The sequence below is a fragment of the Ciconia boyciana genome, chromosome 9 (assembly GCF_034638445.1).
Source record: "Ciconia boyciana chromosome 9, ASM3463844v1, whole genome shotgun sequence".
Classification (NCBI taxonomy): domain Eukaryota; kingdom Metazoa; phylum Chordata; class Aves; order Ciconiiformes; family Ciconiidae; genus Ciconia; species Ciconia boyciana.
In genome coordinates, this window is record NC_132942.1 from 45,458,871 (window position 1) to 45,473,427 (window position 14,557).

The 14,557-nt window shown below is 51.6% G+C and overlaps 1 protein-coding gene across 2 annotated transcripts; it reads right to left on the minus strand.

Annotated features, from left to right (window-relative positions):
* Positions 1 to 11: 11 nt before the first annotated feature.
* TERF2 (telomeric repeat binding factor 2) lies at positions 12 to 9,488 on the minus strand. Of its 2 annotated transcripts, none has more exons than XM_072873727.1 (10): positions 9,304 to 9,488; positions 8,973 to 9,068; positions 8,284 to 8,414; positions 7,895 to 7,981; positions 7,086 to 7,232; positions 6,240 to 6,652; positions 5,307 to 5,537; positions 2,875 to 2,960; positions 2,118 to 2,170; positions 12 to 1,053 (listed from the first exon to the last, which is right to left on the minus strand). In XM_072873727.1, exons 1-10 carry the CDS (start codon positions 9,473 to 9,475, stop codon positions 895 to 897), a joined length of 1,575 nt encoding a protein of 524 aa, XP_072729828.1. In that variant the 5' UTR covers positions 9,476 to 9,488; the 3' UTR covers positions 12 to 894. The 2 variants fall into 2 exon arrangements, with proteins under 2 accessions (XP_072729828.1, XP_072729827.1); XM_072873726.1 differs by having other exon boundaries at positions 5,307 to 5,693.
* Positions 9,489 to 14,557: the final 5,069 nt, after the last annotated feature.

A 14,557-nucleotide genomic window follows, 5' to 3' on the forward strand; every position in this document is an offset into this window, starting at 1 on the left:
CCAACAAGGAAGGAACTTTATTTTACAGAAGACTGCTCGGACACGGACTCTGGCTTTGGTACCTGGAGGCAGGAAACACAGCAGCCTGGGAGCTCACACGCTCGCAGGGACTGCATACAGGAGGAGGATGTTACCGGGAAGGAGAATTGCCAGTAAGACATGAGCAAAAATTGGTAAGCACTGGCACTTTTAACATGGGAACAACCAACCTTTAAGTACTGAAACAAAAAATTAATGTTTTTAAAGCCTCAAAGCTGGGAGGGAGAAGTTCCCACTCGCAGACTAGCCATGTATAAAGCAGAAGAGAGATGCGGAAAAAACAAAACAAAACAAAAAAAATCAAAGCAGATCACCTTGCCTAAATCTTCTCTTCTCCCCAGAAGCTCTGGGACTATGTGGTGTCTCTCTCCCACAGGGGACTGAGTGCAAACAGATGAAACAAGCGATTCACAGTTTAGACAATTAAAACACATAAAAATAGCCACTGACGGGATTATCCTGCCATTTGACAGCATCTGAGCAGAGAAAACTGTCCTTTCAGCAGTGCATCAGCTTGCGATTCATTCTACAAAGGCTGCGGCTGTAGGCGGAAAAGGAAGTCCCAATCCAGGCCGATTCCCAGCACGCGCAATCAGGCTGTGCAGCTTCTGCCAGCTGCAGAAGACCTAAACCTTGCAGCTACAACTGAAGACACAAGGCTCCTCAGTTCTTGTCAGACGTGGTTTCCGTCTGCTGCAGCAGTCTCGGGTACCACGAGCCAGAGGGGCTCACCACGCCGGCCCCAACACACATCAGGGACGAGCACAGCAGCCTCCCCGCTACTGCTGCTCCGGCCCATCTTTCAAAAGAAAAAATAAGAAGGTTTTTGCACTGAAGGTCTCACAGCTCCCAACTTTAGAGGATTCCCAGCTTTTTCATGGTCCGCCAGCGATCCTTGATCATCACTGCCGTGCGGTTCTGGAAGGGGTATTTCTGGCAAATGGCCTTCCATCTCCCTTCTCCAAACTTCTTCACGCCCTCTTTGATCCACTTGCTCTCCTGTATCGTCCATTTCTACGAAAGAGCAGGGAAGCAGTGCTCTGTGAGTACCAAGCGCGGTTCCAGGGAGGAGTTGCATTTGGCGGAGAACCACGCTGCATCTCCTTCCTAGCATGTTAGCTTCCCTTTAACATCTGCGCTAGCACTGTGGAGGAAAGGCAGAGATGTCCTGCCAACAGCACACACGACACTCAGTAATCACTTCACTGTAGATGTGCTCTCATAACGGTTACAAATAAGAGAAGTGCTGAGCTCCAGCACAAGCTCGGGAGTAGTTCTGCTTCCCAAAGCACAATACTGATCACGTAAAAGAGGAATTACCTTTTGATGCAACAGCAAGCATCAGAGATACAAAGTACTCGCTGCCTACGCCCTGCCTAACAGCATAAAAGTAGAGTGTGAAAAAAAACCACACCCAACAATCTGCAAGTTCAGGTCTGCAGGTCCCCTGACTTTACGTATTGGAGGCAAAATGTGAAATAACTGAAGAAAGCAGTTATCAGGAACAAAGTGCTTTGTGGTGTACAGCAGCACGAGAGCCCGCAGCTATCTTCCTACAAGGGTGAGGGAGTTCCTAGTAGCACCAAACTTGGGACCTCTTCCCAGGTAGCAGCTGCCGTACGCGTGTCCCTCACCCGAACAAGACGCTGAACCTCTCCAGCGCGTGGGGAACTTAGCAAGCCTAGCTCTGAACCACGCGCATCAAGGAAAACAGATGTCAGGCACATACCCAGTGCCTGGCGTGCGGGAGGCGCACAGCTTTAGCCGACTATCAAACTGGGCTGTTTTAACAGAGAAACTCCAGCAGCTCTGTGAATGCGAAGACCTGCGCAACTCGGATCAAGCCTGGATATTGCAAGCACCGGCCGCAGGAAGCATCACTTTCCAACCCAGCCTCCGGTGCTTCATTTAACGCACAGCAGCAGCTCACCCTGCCGCAGCGAACCGCGGGCTGCTGAGGAAGCGGTCTGAGCAGCAATTCTCACCAACGTATTGCAAATTGTCCGATAGTTTGCTCTTCTATACGGACATGTCCTGATTTCAGGCCTTACTGAAAGGACTTAAGGGCTCCACGTTACCTGTTTCTTGGAACCAAAGACTGTAGTGTTGTGGCTGTTTGTCCCAAATGATGCTGAAAAACAAGGCAAGAGGATTACATTTCACCGTAACTCAGGAGGTACAGACCTCCTCGAGAGACTGCCTTGGGCTTAACTGCTGAACTATGCAGTCAGCCTACAATGAGAGCATCCCGTGACAGACAATAAAACCCAATTCCTTTATCCCTCCCTTTTCTATATAGCATGCGCAGCCTTTCCGTTTCAGGCCCCAATTGCTTTATGTGAAAGCTTTCCAGTAAGACCTGTTTTGTTTTAAACGAGCCAATACGTCAAGAACAGGGGCATCCATCCAGGATGTGGCTACGCTCTATGTTGAGGCTGGAATTAGACGTCCGTTGTCCGCTCCTTTTCACCGGCTAAGCTGCGTATCTAGCTGCAAAGGGAACTGGACTGGAAAATTGATCTGGCTGAAAAGTAAACTTAACCTTTATGTCACGGCACTAAAGTGGGAACAGGGAAAGAGCTGTCTTTCCAATATTTAAATCCTGTAAGCTAAGCATGATTAGTCTGAAACTGGAACAGGAGATTTTGGCACACGTTTCAGGTCAGAGGTACAAAGAACAAGTATCTCAGAGTTGGACAGCTACCTATTTTCTTGGGCTTTTAGGAGTTCTGGTTTCAAAATCCAGTCACACAGAAGACAGCAAGACACCCATGAATGAGCCCCAAAGCCAGGATTAGCATCAATTAACACCTGCAACAGGGGCTGTGTTCTTACCCGCATCTGAGAAGAGCTCATCCTCCTCACTCCAACTGTCTTTTTCTTCTTCGCCATACGAGCTGTTCCACCTTCCTTGGAAGGACCTGAAAGCAGGCAAGCATTTACTTTGGCTAGTGGCTAGGGAGAATGTTTTAGGGGGGGAAGGTGCAGGGACACCTGGAGCACAGCAGGCAAGCCTGCGATGAGCACGCAGCGCAGAGAAATGCGCCCATAAAGCAATATATAAACACGCCGCCACTTCCTCCAGTCCCCTCTGAGGGGGGATGAATCCTTAGGAGCCCCTCTCTAAAGGTATGGCGTGCAGTATATACTCAAATACAAGTCGAGTATTGTATTTTGTAGCCAGCATTTGCAAAAACAAGTGACTGGGCATTAACTACTCAGCTAAGCACTTACAGTAAACAGACCCACACAGCTGGACTTCCCAGGCCTTTGTGTACGGCACAGATTTGCCAACAGCTCAGGCCAGAAGCCTTTAGTTCTTTAATTCTTACTGTTTCACTACTAAAACTACTGAGGTTAACTGAGCTACAGAGGCCTCTCCATGAGATCAAGTGCCTCAGCGCTGTCACCTGCTTCTAATCCTCAAGCACAAACATGTGAGATGAAATTAAGTCTGTTTAAAAAAAAATTCAGAAGGTTCACCCCTGGCTGTCACATCCAATATAATTGAAGCTGTTTATGATTACAGGAAAATAACTGTTTTCTATTCTTACTTGAAGTTGCACTGTTGAGCGCCTCTTTCTTGCACATAAATATTTGAGAAGCAGCTACTGGCAGAGACGCACAGGATGAGATTTCCAGACAGATGTCATTACATCACTGCTACCAAAAGACTCCTGACACTTAAAGGCTTCAAGACAAGACATCCCCACAAGCGGCACAGACAATAAATCACTTTCCAGGTGAACTGGAAACCAATTTGCACAGTGGCAGGGCTGAAGCTCAAGAACTGCTCAAGCCAGCGTCAGCCGCACGGCAGCAGCCCCACTGCGGGCTCCTTCCTGATCTGGCATCAACCCTCGCTTCAGGCACCCGGCGCAGGATGGGAAGGCATCGCACCCGAGTCACTGGGTCCGGCCCCTTCCCACAGCAGTCAGACACAGCGCTGCTCTGGAGGAGTTCACAAGACATCATCCTATCCCCACAACGTTCCCCAGCACCCTCAAAATAAACTCCAGACATATATCCTAGGGACAGCAACGTCAGCTGCAACACACTACTGGAAAAAAAGCAGAAGAGGTCAAGTGTCACCACTCGCGAGTCTTTGAAAAGCAGGAAATTAAGGAAAATTCCCAGATGACTCAAGGAAGTGGACAACATGGGGGGGTGGAAATCCCTTCTCAGCTTCATCTCCAACAATTAGCTTAACCCCAAGCAAGAGACACCAGCAAGGCGTCTGAGAGGTTTCACCACTGTTTGCATCAATGCCAGCTACGCTGCAGCACATCTCTACTCGCAGCCACTCTCCTGCGCTTCAGAGAAAGACAATCCATCGCCAGAGCAGCCACGCTACGCAGAGCGCCGAGATCCTTACTGCCCACCCCTGAAAACCAAACCTTTGTGTTCTTGACATTCTTAAGCCAGGAACTAAGGGAAATTGTGTTCTAGTTATCTTTTCAAACACATCAAGCTCTCCTCAATCCTCCCAGTTTCACTCCTGGGGATCCAAAACATCATTATTGCTGGCTGCTATGCAACTTCACTAAGCAAAAGAACAGCAACTCGAACATTTAAGCAGGAAGCTTTGTTGCACCCTTGTTACAGCCTGCAGGAGACACTCAGGAGACTCTTAGCTTAAGAGTCTCATACCAGTGTTAATTTTAGACCTCTGGTGGTAAGCCTACTTCGCTGTTTTCTGTGGGAAATCCTTATAAAAAGGAAGAAACCCTAACATACCCCTACCTCTTATTGCAGTCATTTCAGCCGCAAGGTAAGTGACAACTCATACTGAAAAAACAGTCGGAGAGCTACAACTAGGAGTCTCTTAACCAACACAGGTTTCAGGAAAAAAGAGCTTAAGCGAGGTCAGTGTTGTATTTCTCAAGAGGTGGAAAGGAGAGTTTAATCTGTTCCACAAGATGCACCTACGAACTCTTTCCAGCTTCAGCATCACTAACCGAAGTGCAGACAAACGTGCGTTACCTGCAGATACGCACGCTGGAATCACCTACCAATGCTAATTGCAGTACCTCAGACTCACTGCCAGTGGAAGCTGCACCATTTTCTCCTCTCCATTAACCAAACAGTAAAGTGTAAGGACAGAGTGTTTACTTTGCCCAGTTCCACATATGCTAGGGGACAAGAACAGCCAATATACTCATCTTGAATTAAAGAGAAAGGTTTTTGTTGTTCACGCTACCAAGGTCAGCTGCAAGTCAAAAGATTGGGTGCAGATTAGAATATACCACAAGAGATGGGCTTCATACTTGGCACTCTTAGTAGATACAGGCTGGTCATGCAATTTCTGAACAGGTCTGGAAGCAGAAGATACAACTGGCTCCTGGGAAGAGTCTGGGCTCTCACTCGACTCGCTGTACTGGCTGTCTTGCTCCATGACCAGTTTGCTTATGGTCAACAAGCGTTTGCCCTTATGGGATATTTTAGGAGGGTCTGAGATCTCAGAATCTTGATTCTCCTCTTCCTTCCGTCTCTTGGTTCTGTGGGATACAGAAGGAGACAGTTGCTTGGGGAAAGAAAAGTCTGTTTCGTCCAGTTTGGTGAAGAGTGCATCGGAATCCTGGGAGTCTGACAGGATCTTGAAAGCTTCTCTCAGAACAGAAATCCCATACGCGGTTACAGTTCCAGAGGGCTGCCTACAAAATAAACAAAACTGAGCAGGTTGTAAAGATATCACCAAGGTGGCTCCAACTTCACTGAAATCGGGCTTTTCCCCTACGGTGTGACCCTCAATAATTAACCCTGGGGTGCAAATAAAATCTGTTGAAGGGGGCATTCCCAACCCTTCGGTCCACCCTCCTTCTAAACGGTGTGGTGTACCGGGGAAGCAGGTCTTGAGAGAACACGCCCACGCGCCACTGGATGCCCTGCCATTCTCGACTAAGGGCTGAACCGTACGGATACCAAACGCTGCTCCACGAGAGCAAACCCTTCTGGCAGCCGCTGCCCTCCCTCCCTAGTTTACTAAAGTACCACATATCTTCAGAAAAATAAACCAAACCACCTCAACATTTTTACTTCACAGAAGTCTCGCACTGATAGCCTCTGGGGCTTGCTTGGGCAAACCTGCTTGGGCTGGCATTCGGGGAAGTTAAGAGCTGCCTGGACAGAGCAAACTACCCCTCGGAAGAGAACTGCTGCCACGCTTCATCCACAGCGCAGGGCCAGATTCCTCTGCCCACCTTTCCGAGTCCCTGAAGGACACTCCTGGAAGTTCTGGAGCTGCTGCTGGTTCTTTAGATATTTCCATAGGCTCTGAAGCATCTTCCAAGACATTAACCGCTGCTGTTATATGCTCAGGAGTTGCTGCTGGGTCAGTAGCTCCTTCCATAGGCTCGGGAGCTGCTGCAGAGTCACTAGCTCCTTCCATAGGCTTGGGAGCTGCTGCGGGGTCATCTGCGCTTTCTGCAGGGTTGGGAGCTCCCTCCAGGTCTTCTGCTGTTTCTGCAGGCTCTGAAGCTCCTGCTGGGCCCTTTGCCCTTCCCGAGGGCTCTGGAGCTGCTGCCTGGTCCTTTGGCCCATTTGCAGATTCAGGAGTCACCGATAAGTATTTAGGTTCTTCGGCATGTTCTGAATTCAAAGTCTTTTTCATTATCTTGGACAGAGAAAAAGCACATAACCATTATAAAGATGATTCCCTGTACTCCCATCTGATTTTATCCCCTCCCAAAGGCATTTCAAGCTGCTACTTGCAGTTCAATTGGCACCACGTACAGAGTTCATGTCTATCAATTAAAACTTGTTACATGGATTGAAACTTGTTACATGTGTTCAACTGTATAAGCCTTTTAGGAACAGACTGAATTTGAAGTATTTTGGATTTAACACACTGTTAATTAGGTGCCTAAGCTGTAACTCATTACTGGCACCGAAGGCACGTAGAAGCCAAATTACTGTATTTCATTGCCTCGCGGCAAAGTAAGCGTCAGTTCTCCCCAGATCTGCACCTCATGCTGTTTTCCTGCTGCCCCTCGCTGGGGCAGAGCAAGCGCAGGACGGGAAGCCAGGTAGGCAGGGCACTCACGTACCGTCAGCAGCAGTGGCTCCGAATCGTCCACATAGGTCTTCAGGAACTGAAACACGCTCTGCTGGAAGTTCTTGTAAGAGAAGTTTTTGACCACTGGATGAGTGAAATTCTTCTCCCGGATGACAGTCAGCAACTCGTTCCTCTTTTTCTAGAAAGGCAAGAATGCTCTGAATAGGTACAAGGGTATAAAGGACAACCGCAGGAGCTAGGCTCTGGGCGAGGACTGGGCCTTTCCCATTTGACACTCCCTGGGCCCAACTGATTTACACTGACATAAGGCTGGGAAAAGGCGGAGGAACGGGAGAGCCATCTTGTTTCAGCAACTCTGACTTTTTGCTTCCAGTGCCCAAGCCACTACACCGCCTACAGAAATAGGGACGGGGACTCTTTCTGCTTTCAGAACCAGCCCTTCTTATGAACTCGCGCTCTACACGCGAGCTTGAGTCTGCCCCGAGGCAAAGGATGAATGTTGATGCCTGGAAGACCCGTGAAGGTCCCTGAGGGAACACGAGTAACAGAGGGAGCTCCAAAGTGCCAATCGACATGCTTTAGGAACACGAAACACCGGGGGTCCACCTTTCAAGGAGGACTGTTTCCATTTCACCACCCTTACCCCTTCTTCTCGTTCAGGTTTCCCCAAGAGGCATGCTTCTCAGGGAAGCCTTTTATGCCTGCGACACGGGTCACAAGTGTAACCCAATACCCCGTAAGACACATCAGACCACCCCCACATATCCCTGCTCCCCAGCACCCCGTAAGACATATCGGACGGCCTTCAAACAGCCGCCTTTCGCTCCGACACAGGCTCACCTGGCTTTTGGGCTCCTTCCCCATATGCCTCTTGACAATTTTTGAAGCTTTATCAAACTCTCTGTTTTTGATGCAGACAATAACAGCCTACAGAAGAAAACAAATACCGGTTTCTCTGTTGACATGGAATTGACCATACTCTCTAGATCAGCTTTGGAAAAGCACGTACCATAATCAAGCACGGCACAGGTAACAGCTTAGTAACAACATACACAAACAACCTCTACATTAACTGATGAAGCAGCACGTACACTGAAGATATGCGTTCGCAACCAAGTCAGTACTAACGACGGTATTCTACACGCGAGGCAATTCCCACTGTCATTTACGCAAGGCCTTTTAAGACAAAAGATGAGCAGAGTATTTATTGAAAAAGAAAAAGGTCTTACGGCTTCCTTCACCATTTTCTGAACAGCTTCCATTGTCTTCTCAGCCACAGAGAATTCTTTCTGAATGAGCTCCAGGACACCGATTGCCGATTCAAGAGGGGTCAGCTCTGACTCTTTATCGAAGGTGCAATCTACAAGAATTCACAGCCGTTGGTTTGCGAGGCGTTCACAGCGATGCCTCACAGACAGCCAGTTACGTGATTTCCTCAGCGTGACTGCCAATCCTAGAGCCACTGAGGATGGAGATGGGAGGGAACGGCAGGCTGACTGCCAAGCATCTAACCTGTGCCAGATCCCCCCCACAGGCACGGAAAACTACAGAAGCACCACTTGACTGCAAATAACTGATCCAAGGGGAGCATCTCAGAAGCTACGAGGGGTGTGTTCAGCTAGCAGGAGAGCCCTGGAGCTTGGGTTTGAGCGCACTGCTCTTGGCTAAGGGCAGCAGCCTTTCACTTGCTATGGCAGTGCGACGCAGACGCGAACAGCCACGCTCTCCGGCCCCTCACCCTCAGGGGGAATCTCCTACAGCTTAACAGCTTCAGCCCAGACCTCTGCTCTGTGCAGAAACACAGCTCCTGGGAGCTGCAGGGACAGCCAGAGATCAGGGCACACTCCAGCTGAGGGAGCGGGCTGCAAGCCAAGACCGGGCCTTCCCCAGGGCCTTGCTGGAAGGGTTGGGGACCCACCGAGGTTCTCGCCTTCCTCAATCTGTGACAGGAGTTGCATTATGCGCAGCATCTGGGCCACCACGGGCTCCTTCTCCAGGGGCCGCAAAAGCAGCGCTGTGAGACAAGGGGCAGGTTACGGGGGTACAGCACGGCCCAGCCCCGGCTCCCCCCTCGCGGCCCGGCCCGCGGCCCAGCCCCCCGCCCAGGCCTGCTCCTTCCCACCCGCCGCCCTCCCGCCCCCCAGGCTGTCCCTCACGGACTGGCCCCGCTCCCCCTCACGGCCACTCCGGCTCCTCCTCTCAGCCCGACCGCCGCCGCCACCGCCCCGGGCCCGCCCGGCGCGGCCCACCCTGCATGACGTCGCGGAGCTGGCGGAAGTCGCGGTTCCGCCCGGAGCGGTAGGCCGCCATAGCCTGGTGGAAGTAGAACTGCAGGACGCAGCCGTTCACCGTCTCCTCGGAGACAGCGCCCCGCGCCGCCATCCCCTCCCGCCGGGCCGCCCGCGCCCGCCTCCCCACCATCCCGCCGGGAACTGACGCGACGCCCCGGCGGAAGTGACGATCACGCCGGGCCGTCGCCCCGCCCCTCGGCGCGGTAGCCGTATTACACGGCAGGCGCCTACGATGACCGGCGTGCACCGCGCCAGCCCCGCCGCGCCTACAGCTCCCGGCGTGCACCGCGCCAGCCCCGCCGCGCCTACACCTCCCGGCGCGCACCGCGGCGGCGCCGCGCCGCGCTGGCGCCCCCTGCCGAGCGGGCGGGGCGCTGCAGGGCCGGTCCCGGCAGGCGGGCCCACTGCAGGCCGCGTCCCTCGGGGCTGGGGCCCACCCGCCGCCCATCTCCGGCTCGTGGGCGTCGAGGCGGGGGCCTGCTGGCACCCACGCTGCCCGGCCTCCGCGGGGGAGAGGCCCTAGGGGCGCAGGCGTCACCCAGCAGGCGTGGGGAGCCGCGGGGCAGGGCCCGCTGCCAGCCTCCCCGGGCCTCCGGGCCCACCGCAGGGCACTCCGGCGCCGTTCGCTCGGACCGGAGCGCGGCGGCACATACGCTCACGTAGGGCCGTGCGAGTTCAGCCGTCGTTCTCCACCTGCCAAAAGGTAAACCCGGAGCGAGGGACAGAAGAAGGACGCCTTCCTCGTGCCCTTCCGACCGCAGGGTTCATCCTCCCAGCAGGAGCAGCACCAGCCCCACCACCACGGACGGACGCTCACAGCCGACGGGTGGAGCAGAGCCGGGCTGCGTTCCCGAGCGGGAGCCGTCCCCATGGAGCCGTCCTGCTCGGGGTTCCCGACAGGCACGGCAGCGGAAACCGCGATGTGCACCGGCACGGCCTCACCCGCCGCTGCGTTGGAGCGGGGCAGAGGGAGCACCGCCACCTAACTCGGGGCAGGAGGTTAATTAAGGCTTAAGCACAGCCTTTGCGGACGCGATTGAACACTTCAAGTATCGGATAGGAGTTGTTATTTTGTACTTTATTTGTTTTTTTTACCTTATTCTAGTCTTTTAAACAGCCAGGACATTTTCATACAGGGTTTACACCCCTTCCTTGTACTCCAGCCATTTGCAAATCCCATTCCCCTAACCGGTAACGACAAAACGAGCGCCTTGGGGCGGAAATCTTCCCACAGTCACCCAGACTTTGCGTAACGAATCCGAAGCCCTGGCTTCCCAGCGATCCCGGTGAGCGAGGGCCAAGAGGAACCGGTGCCCTGAGGAGGCTGGCTTGGGCAAAGGCCAAGCAGGGCGCTGGCAAGCAGATCCTCCAGATGACGGGGTGGTTCTCTGCCGCGCCGGGATCTCTGTCACTCGGACGCGGTGGCGCTTTGGCCCGGGGAACGTCACTGACACCATTCTGGAGACTGTCTCACCTGAGGTGGAAAAGCACGTGAAAATTCCTCTGGCATTAGGTTATCCAGGATACTCCCTTCCCTTCAGCCCTGGCCAGAGGAGAAGGAAACACACATGAGAAAAATCCGTGTGTCAAATGGAAAACAGTAAAACTGTGAGGGATTTTTTTAATCAGCAAACAAAGGGAGATAAAAATAATCTGTGCAAGAAAGAAGGGTGGCTGTTCACCCGGCGCAGCGTGCCTGCTCTGGGGAGTGCAAGTGCAGAAAGGGGGCTGTGCGAGCGGGACGCGGTACAACCGTGTCACACGACCAGCAAGTCACTGCGCTCAACGTTAGGAAGGATGCAGAGAGAGATACCGACGGCTGTTTCCTGGGCTGAGAGGGGATGACAGAGCGACATGCTTTGATTAAAATACTTTTCCGTCTGAAATATTCACGAGCAAAATGGGGTTTGCTCTTTTTCTGTCACAAGGTGCAAGAGCAGGTGACAGGGCTGGGACTCCTGAGCTTCACCGTTCTCCCCTCCGTTCACGGAGAGGCCGATCGGCCACAGCAATAGCGTGTAAGATCGGTTGTCCTTACGGCCTTTCAAGCGCTGCTGTGGCTGTCCCCGACTAGAAAAATCAATGTTTTCTGAAACGCTCAGTAGCTTCGGCACCTTTCTAAGATAGGCATCACTCCAACTAGATGTGCCAGCCACCCATCAGCCAGTACAGGTTTGAGGATTTTGAGCAACTTCATATTTATTTCTGCTCAAAGATCAGACAAGAGAGTCCCTGGAGTCCTCTCCCAAGGGGAAAAAAAGCAAGCTGTCTCTCTGAGCCACCTGGACAAAGCCATTCGGGGACTACCTGCCTTCTCCAAGCCAGGCTTCACTCGGGAGCAGCGGCAGAGCTGTTGCTCACCAAGTCCACCTCCTCTGCCTCCTGCCCTTGCCCCGCCGGGGCTGCCATCACCTCCTCCTCGTGCCCACCAGCATCTCCCCAGTGAAGGTGTCGTCCCTTCAGATCTCCTAGGAGGGCTGCTCAGTAGATCACTTCCCTCCCTGTTAGATGGAACTGCTCCAGGGTAGACAAGACCGATGAGGTTTCTGCAGTTCCTGGGACTCTCTGGACAGCAGCAGCTGAAGGAGCCGTAGCGTGGTCATGCTGACAGATGTCCGAGAGCAGTAATCACCACGGCAGAGCCGCGGGGCAGTTGAGAAGGTGCTAATCTCCCTGCAGGCTGCTGGAGCCAGGAGAGGGCATGTGACAGGGGCCACAGCCTTGGCATCTCAATCAAGGCTTCCTTCCCACACGGTTTCATGGCCTGCCTGGGCCAGGTAGGTGTTAACGGCACCCAGCACTGGGAAACGAGCCTGAAAGTGTGATTTCCAGAGTAAATACAGAAATACAAACCATTGTTTTACTCTCTGAATCTTCTACAATGAATGAAAAGGAAGCGGGGATTATGGAAGCCTGCAGCGGACCTGGAACGCAAGTGGCCTCGCTGTCCCGTTTCACCGAATCCTTGCCCGGTGTCATCATGAATTTTTTCAGGAAAAGGTTTGGTGTTTCGCATGCCAAAAGAAACACTGGGCAGGAAGGCACAAATTACAGTCGTGTTTGTGCTTTTTAGTCTTAACTAGTTGATTTATGGATTCTGATGAAATGATTACAGATGAAAGAAAACATTCCAGGGAACAAGATCTGCACGTTGCTGCGGTCTCGTGTCTGTCCTTCTGTACGAGTTACAGTGGAAAACAAAACAGGAAAATCACCAGGGGCACCTGGTCACCACACACTCTTTTCTCTTCTCTGTTGCAGAGCTCTGGCCACGTGCGCAGTGCGGCACTGAACAGAAGACAACAGCACCTGCCCTAAAGAGCTTGCTCTCTAGACAGCCCCGCGACAGATTTCTGACTTCTGTTTGGGCTTGAGAATGGTAAGGAAGAGCAGCGATTGAATTCTGTTGGTCAATAAATAAATATAGAACTCATTTGTTACCACGCTCGTTGTTTGTGTTGCTAATGTGCCTAGAAAGCCCAGCGATGGACCAGGACGCCACTGTGTTACACACAAGTGCAAACAGATACAGCGCCAAGTAGTCCTAGAAAGGCAGCGGCCAGCTACAGAAAACTAGGCAGTAACGAAACAGCTGTCACTGTGGAAAAGGGAAATGTTGAGGGTGATCTGCAAAATACACGGAGAAACCCTCTCAGCAGGAGGGCTGCAGAGAAGAAAGCACAAAGGCACTTATTTGAAAATGCATGAAGTGGGTTATAGAAACTGATGCTGTGAATGAATTTGAGGCAACCAACTTTTCAGTACTTCGTACTGAAAGTGAGACAGGCAGGGATGTGCTGGGAAGGATCTAGAAAAAGAGACGTAGTTTTTGATGCAACCAAGGGATGGGGCCAGCAGAAATGTGCCAAGAGATGGGTAGCCTGGTCAAAGCGAGAGGGTAGAGCGATCTTTACAGCAGCTCTTTGAGTGAAACGATACATGACTGCCTTTGTCAAGGCCGGGCAGAAGGATGTTGTGACAACGGGGGCGCACGATGATGAAACCCCACGTTAGTTTACAGTACGTACCCTGGCTGGGGGGAGCTTCCCTCCCAGCAACATTACACAGTAAGGGAACTGCAAGGTTGTATATCACGTCAGTGCCAGGAGCTAGAAATGCTTCCGTGCCAGAGAGGGTACTCAGGTTACACACTGAATCAGGAAAACATCCCTAATGACTGGAAAAAGATACACAGAAAGGATCAAAAGAAGAATAAGCTCAATATTTAAGCTATGTTGAGACTGAGCTGTTGATTAGGTAACTGTGGACTTTAACAATATACAAATATCTGGTTAAGTAAATGTATAGACTTGCCCAAATAGAGAATATACTTCATCTGTAAATGCCAGTTCAGGTATCTGTATGGCTGTGAAAGAGCTGGAGAGGAAGCTGTGAGGTCTGCACCCTCCAGCCTGTAACAAAGCTGGAGAGGAAAAGGAGGCCGAGGATTTCAAGAACAGTGCGACTTCAGCAGCTGCTGTGCATAGCCCAAGCACGTACAGAGCGCTGGTTCTGACACTGGCCTTGGAAGAAGTCACTGCAGACTTCAGTGGGCAATGGTGGGGAATGAGTGTATATTTAAAGGAGAACTTCAAGCGTGCATGCATTGCCTCGGTAAAAAAAAAAAAGCTATCATAGATGAAAGCACTGAGAGACAGAGAAATATTCTCGCTTTATGGCTGTCTCAATAAATGTTGTAAAGTAACAGAGTTTAATTTAGAGGGTGGCCACACAAAAGCCTGCAAGTCACCAAGCAATATAGCAAAGGCAGTGCATGCAACCACGTGCTGCGCTACCTACCAGGCTTCTGGAGAAGCAGAAACCCCAGTTTGCCGTGCCAGCAGAGTATGAGTAAGAATTCTGCTGAAAGACTACAAGTGAGCACAAGGCAGTAAATGCTCTTACAAAGATAAACACTCTTTGCCACAGCTATGAGAACCGACCCTCTTAAGGTACCAGGGAACAAGAGCCTGCCTGAGGAAAAGTCACCACCTCACCAGGTACCAAAGGACGTGAAACACTCAGTAAAGTTCAACTATTGCTGTGGTATATCCACATTTATAGCTTACTTCCTAAGACAGAGAACACACTGACAGCAGGAGATGGACGTGAATCCTACACAAATTAGACTGACCTGACTCGAATGCCTTCTCTCCCCGCACTTTATTCTTTACCTAGTACAGTGGCTTTATTTCCTTACTACTTCTTTGAT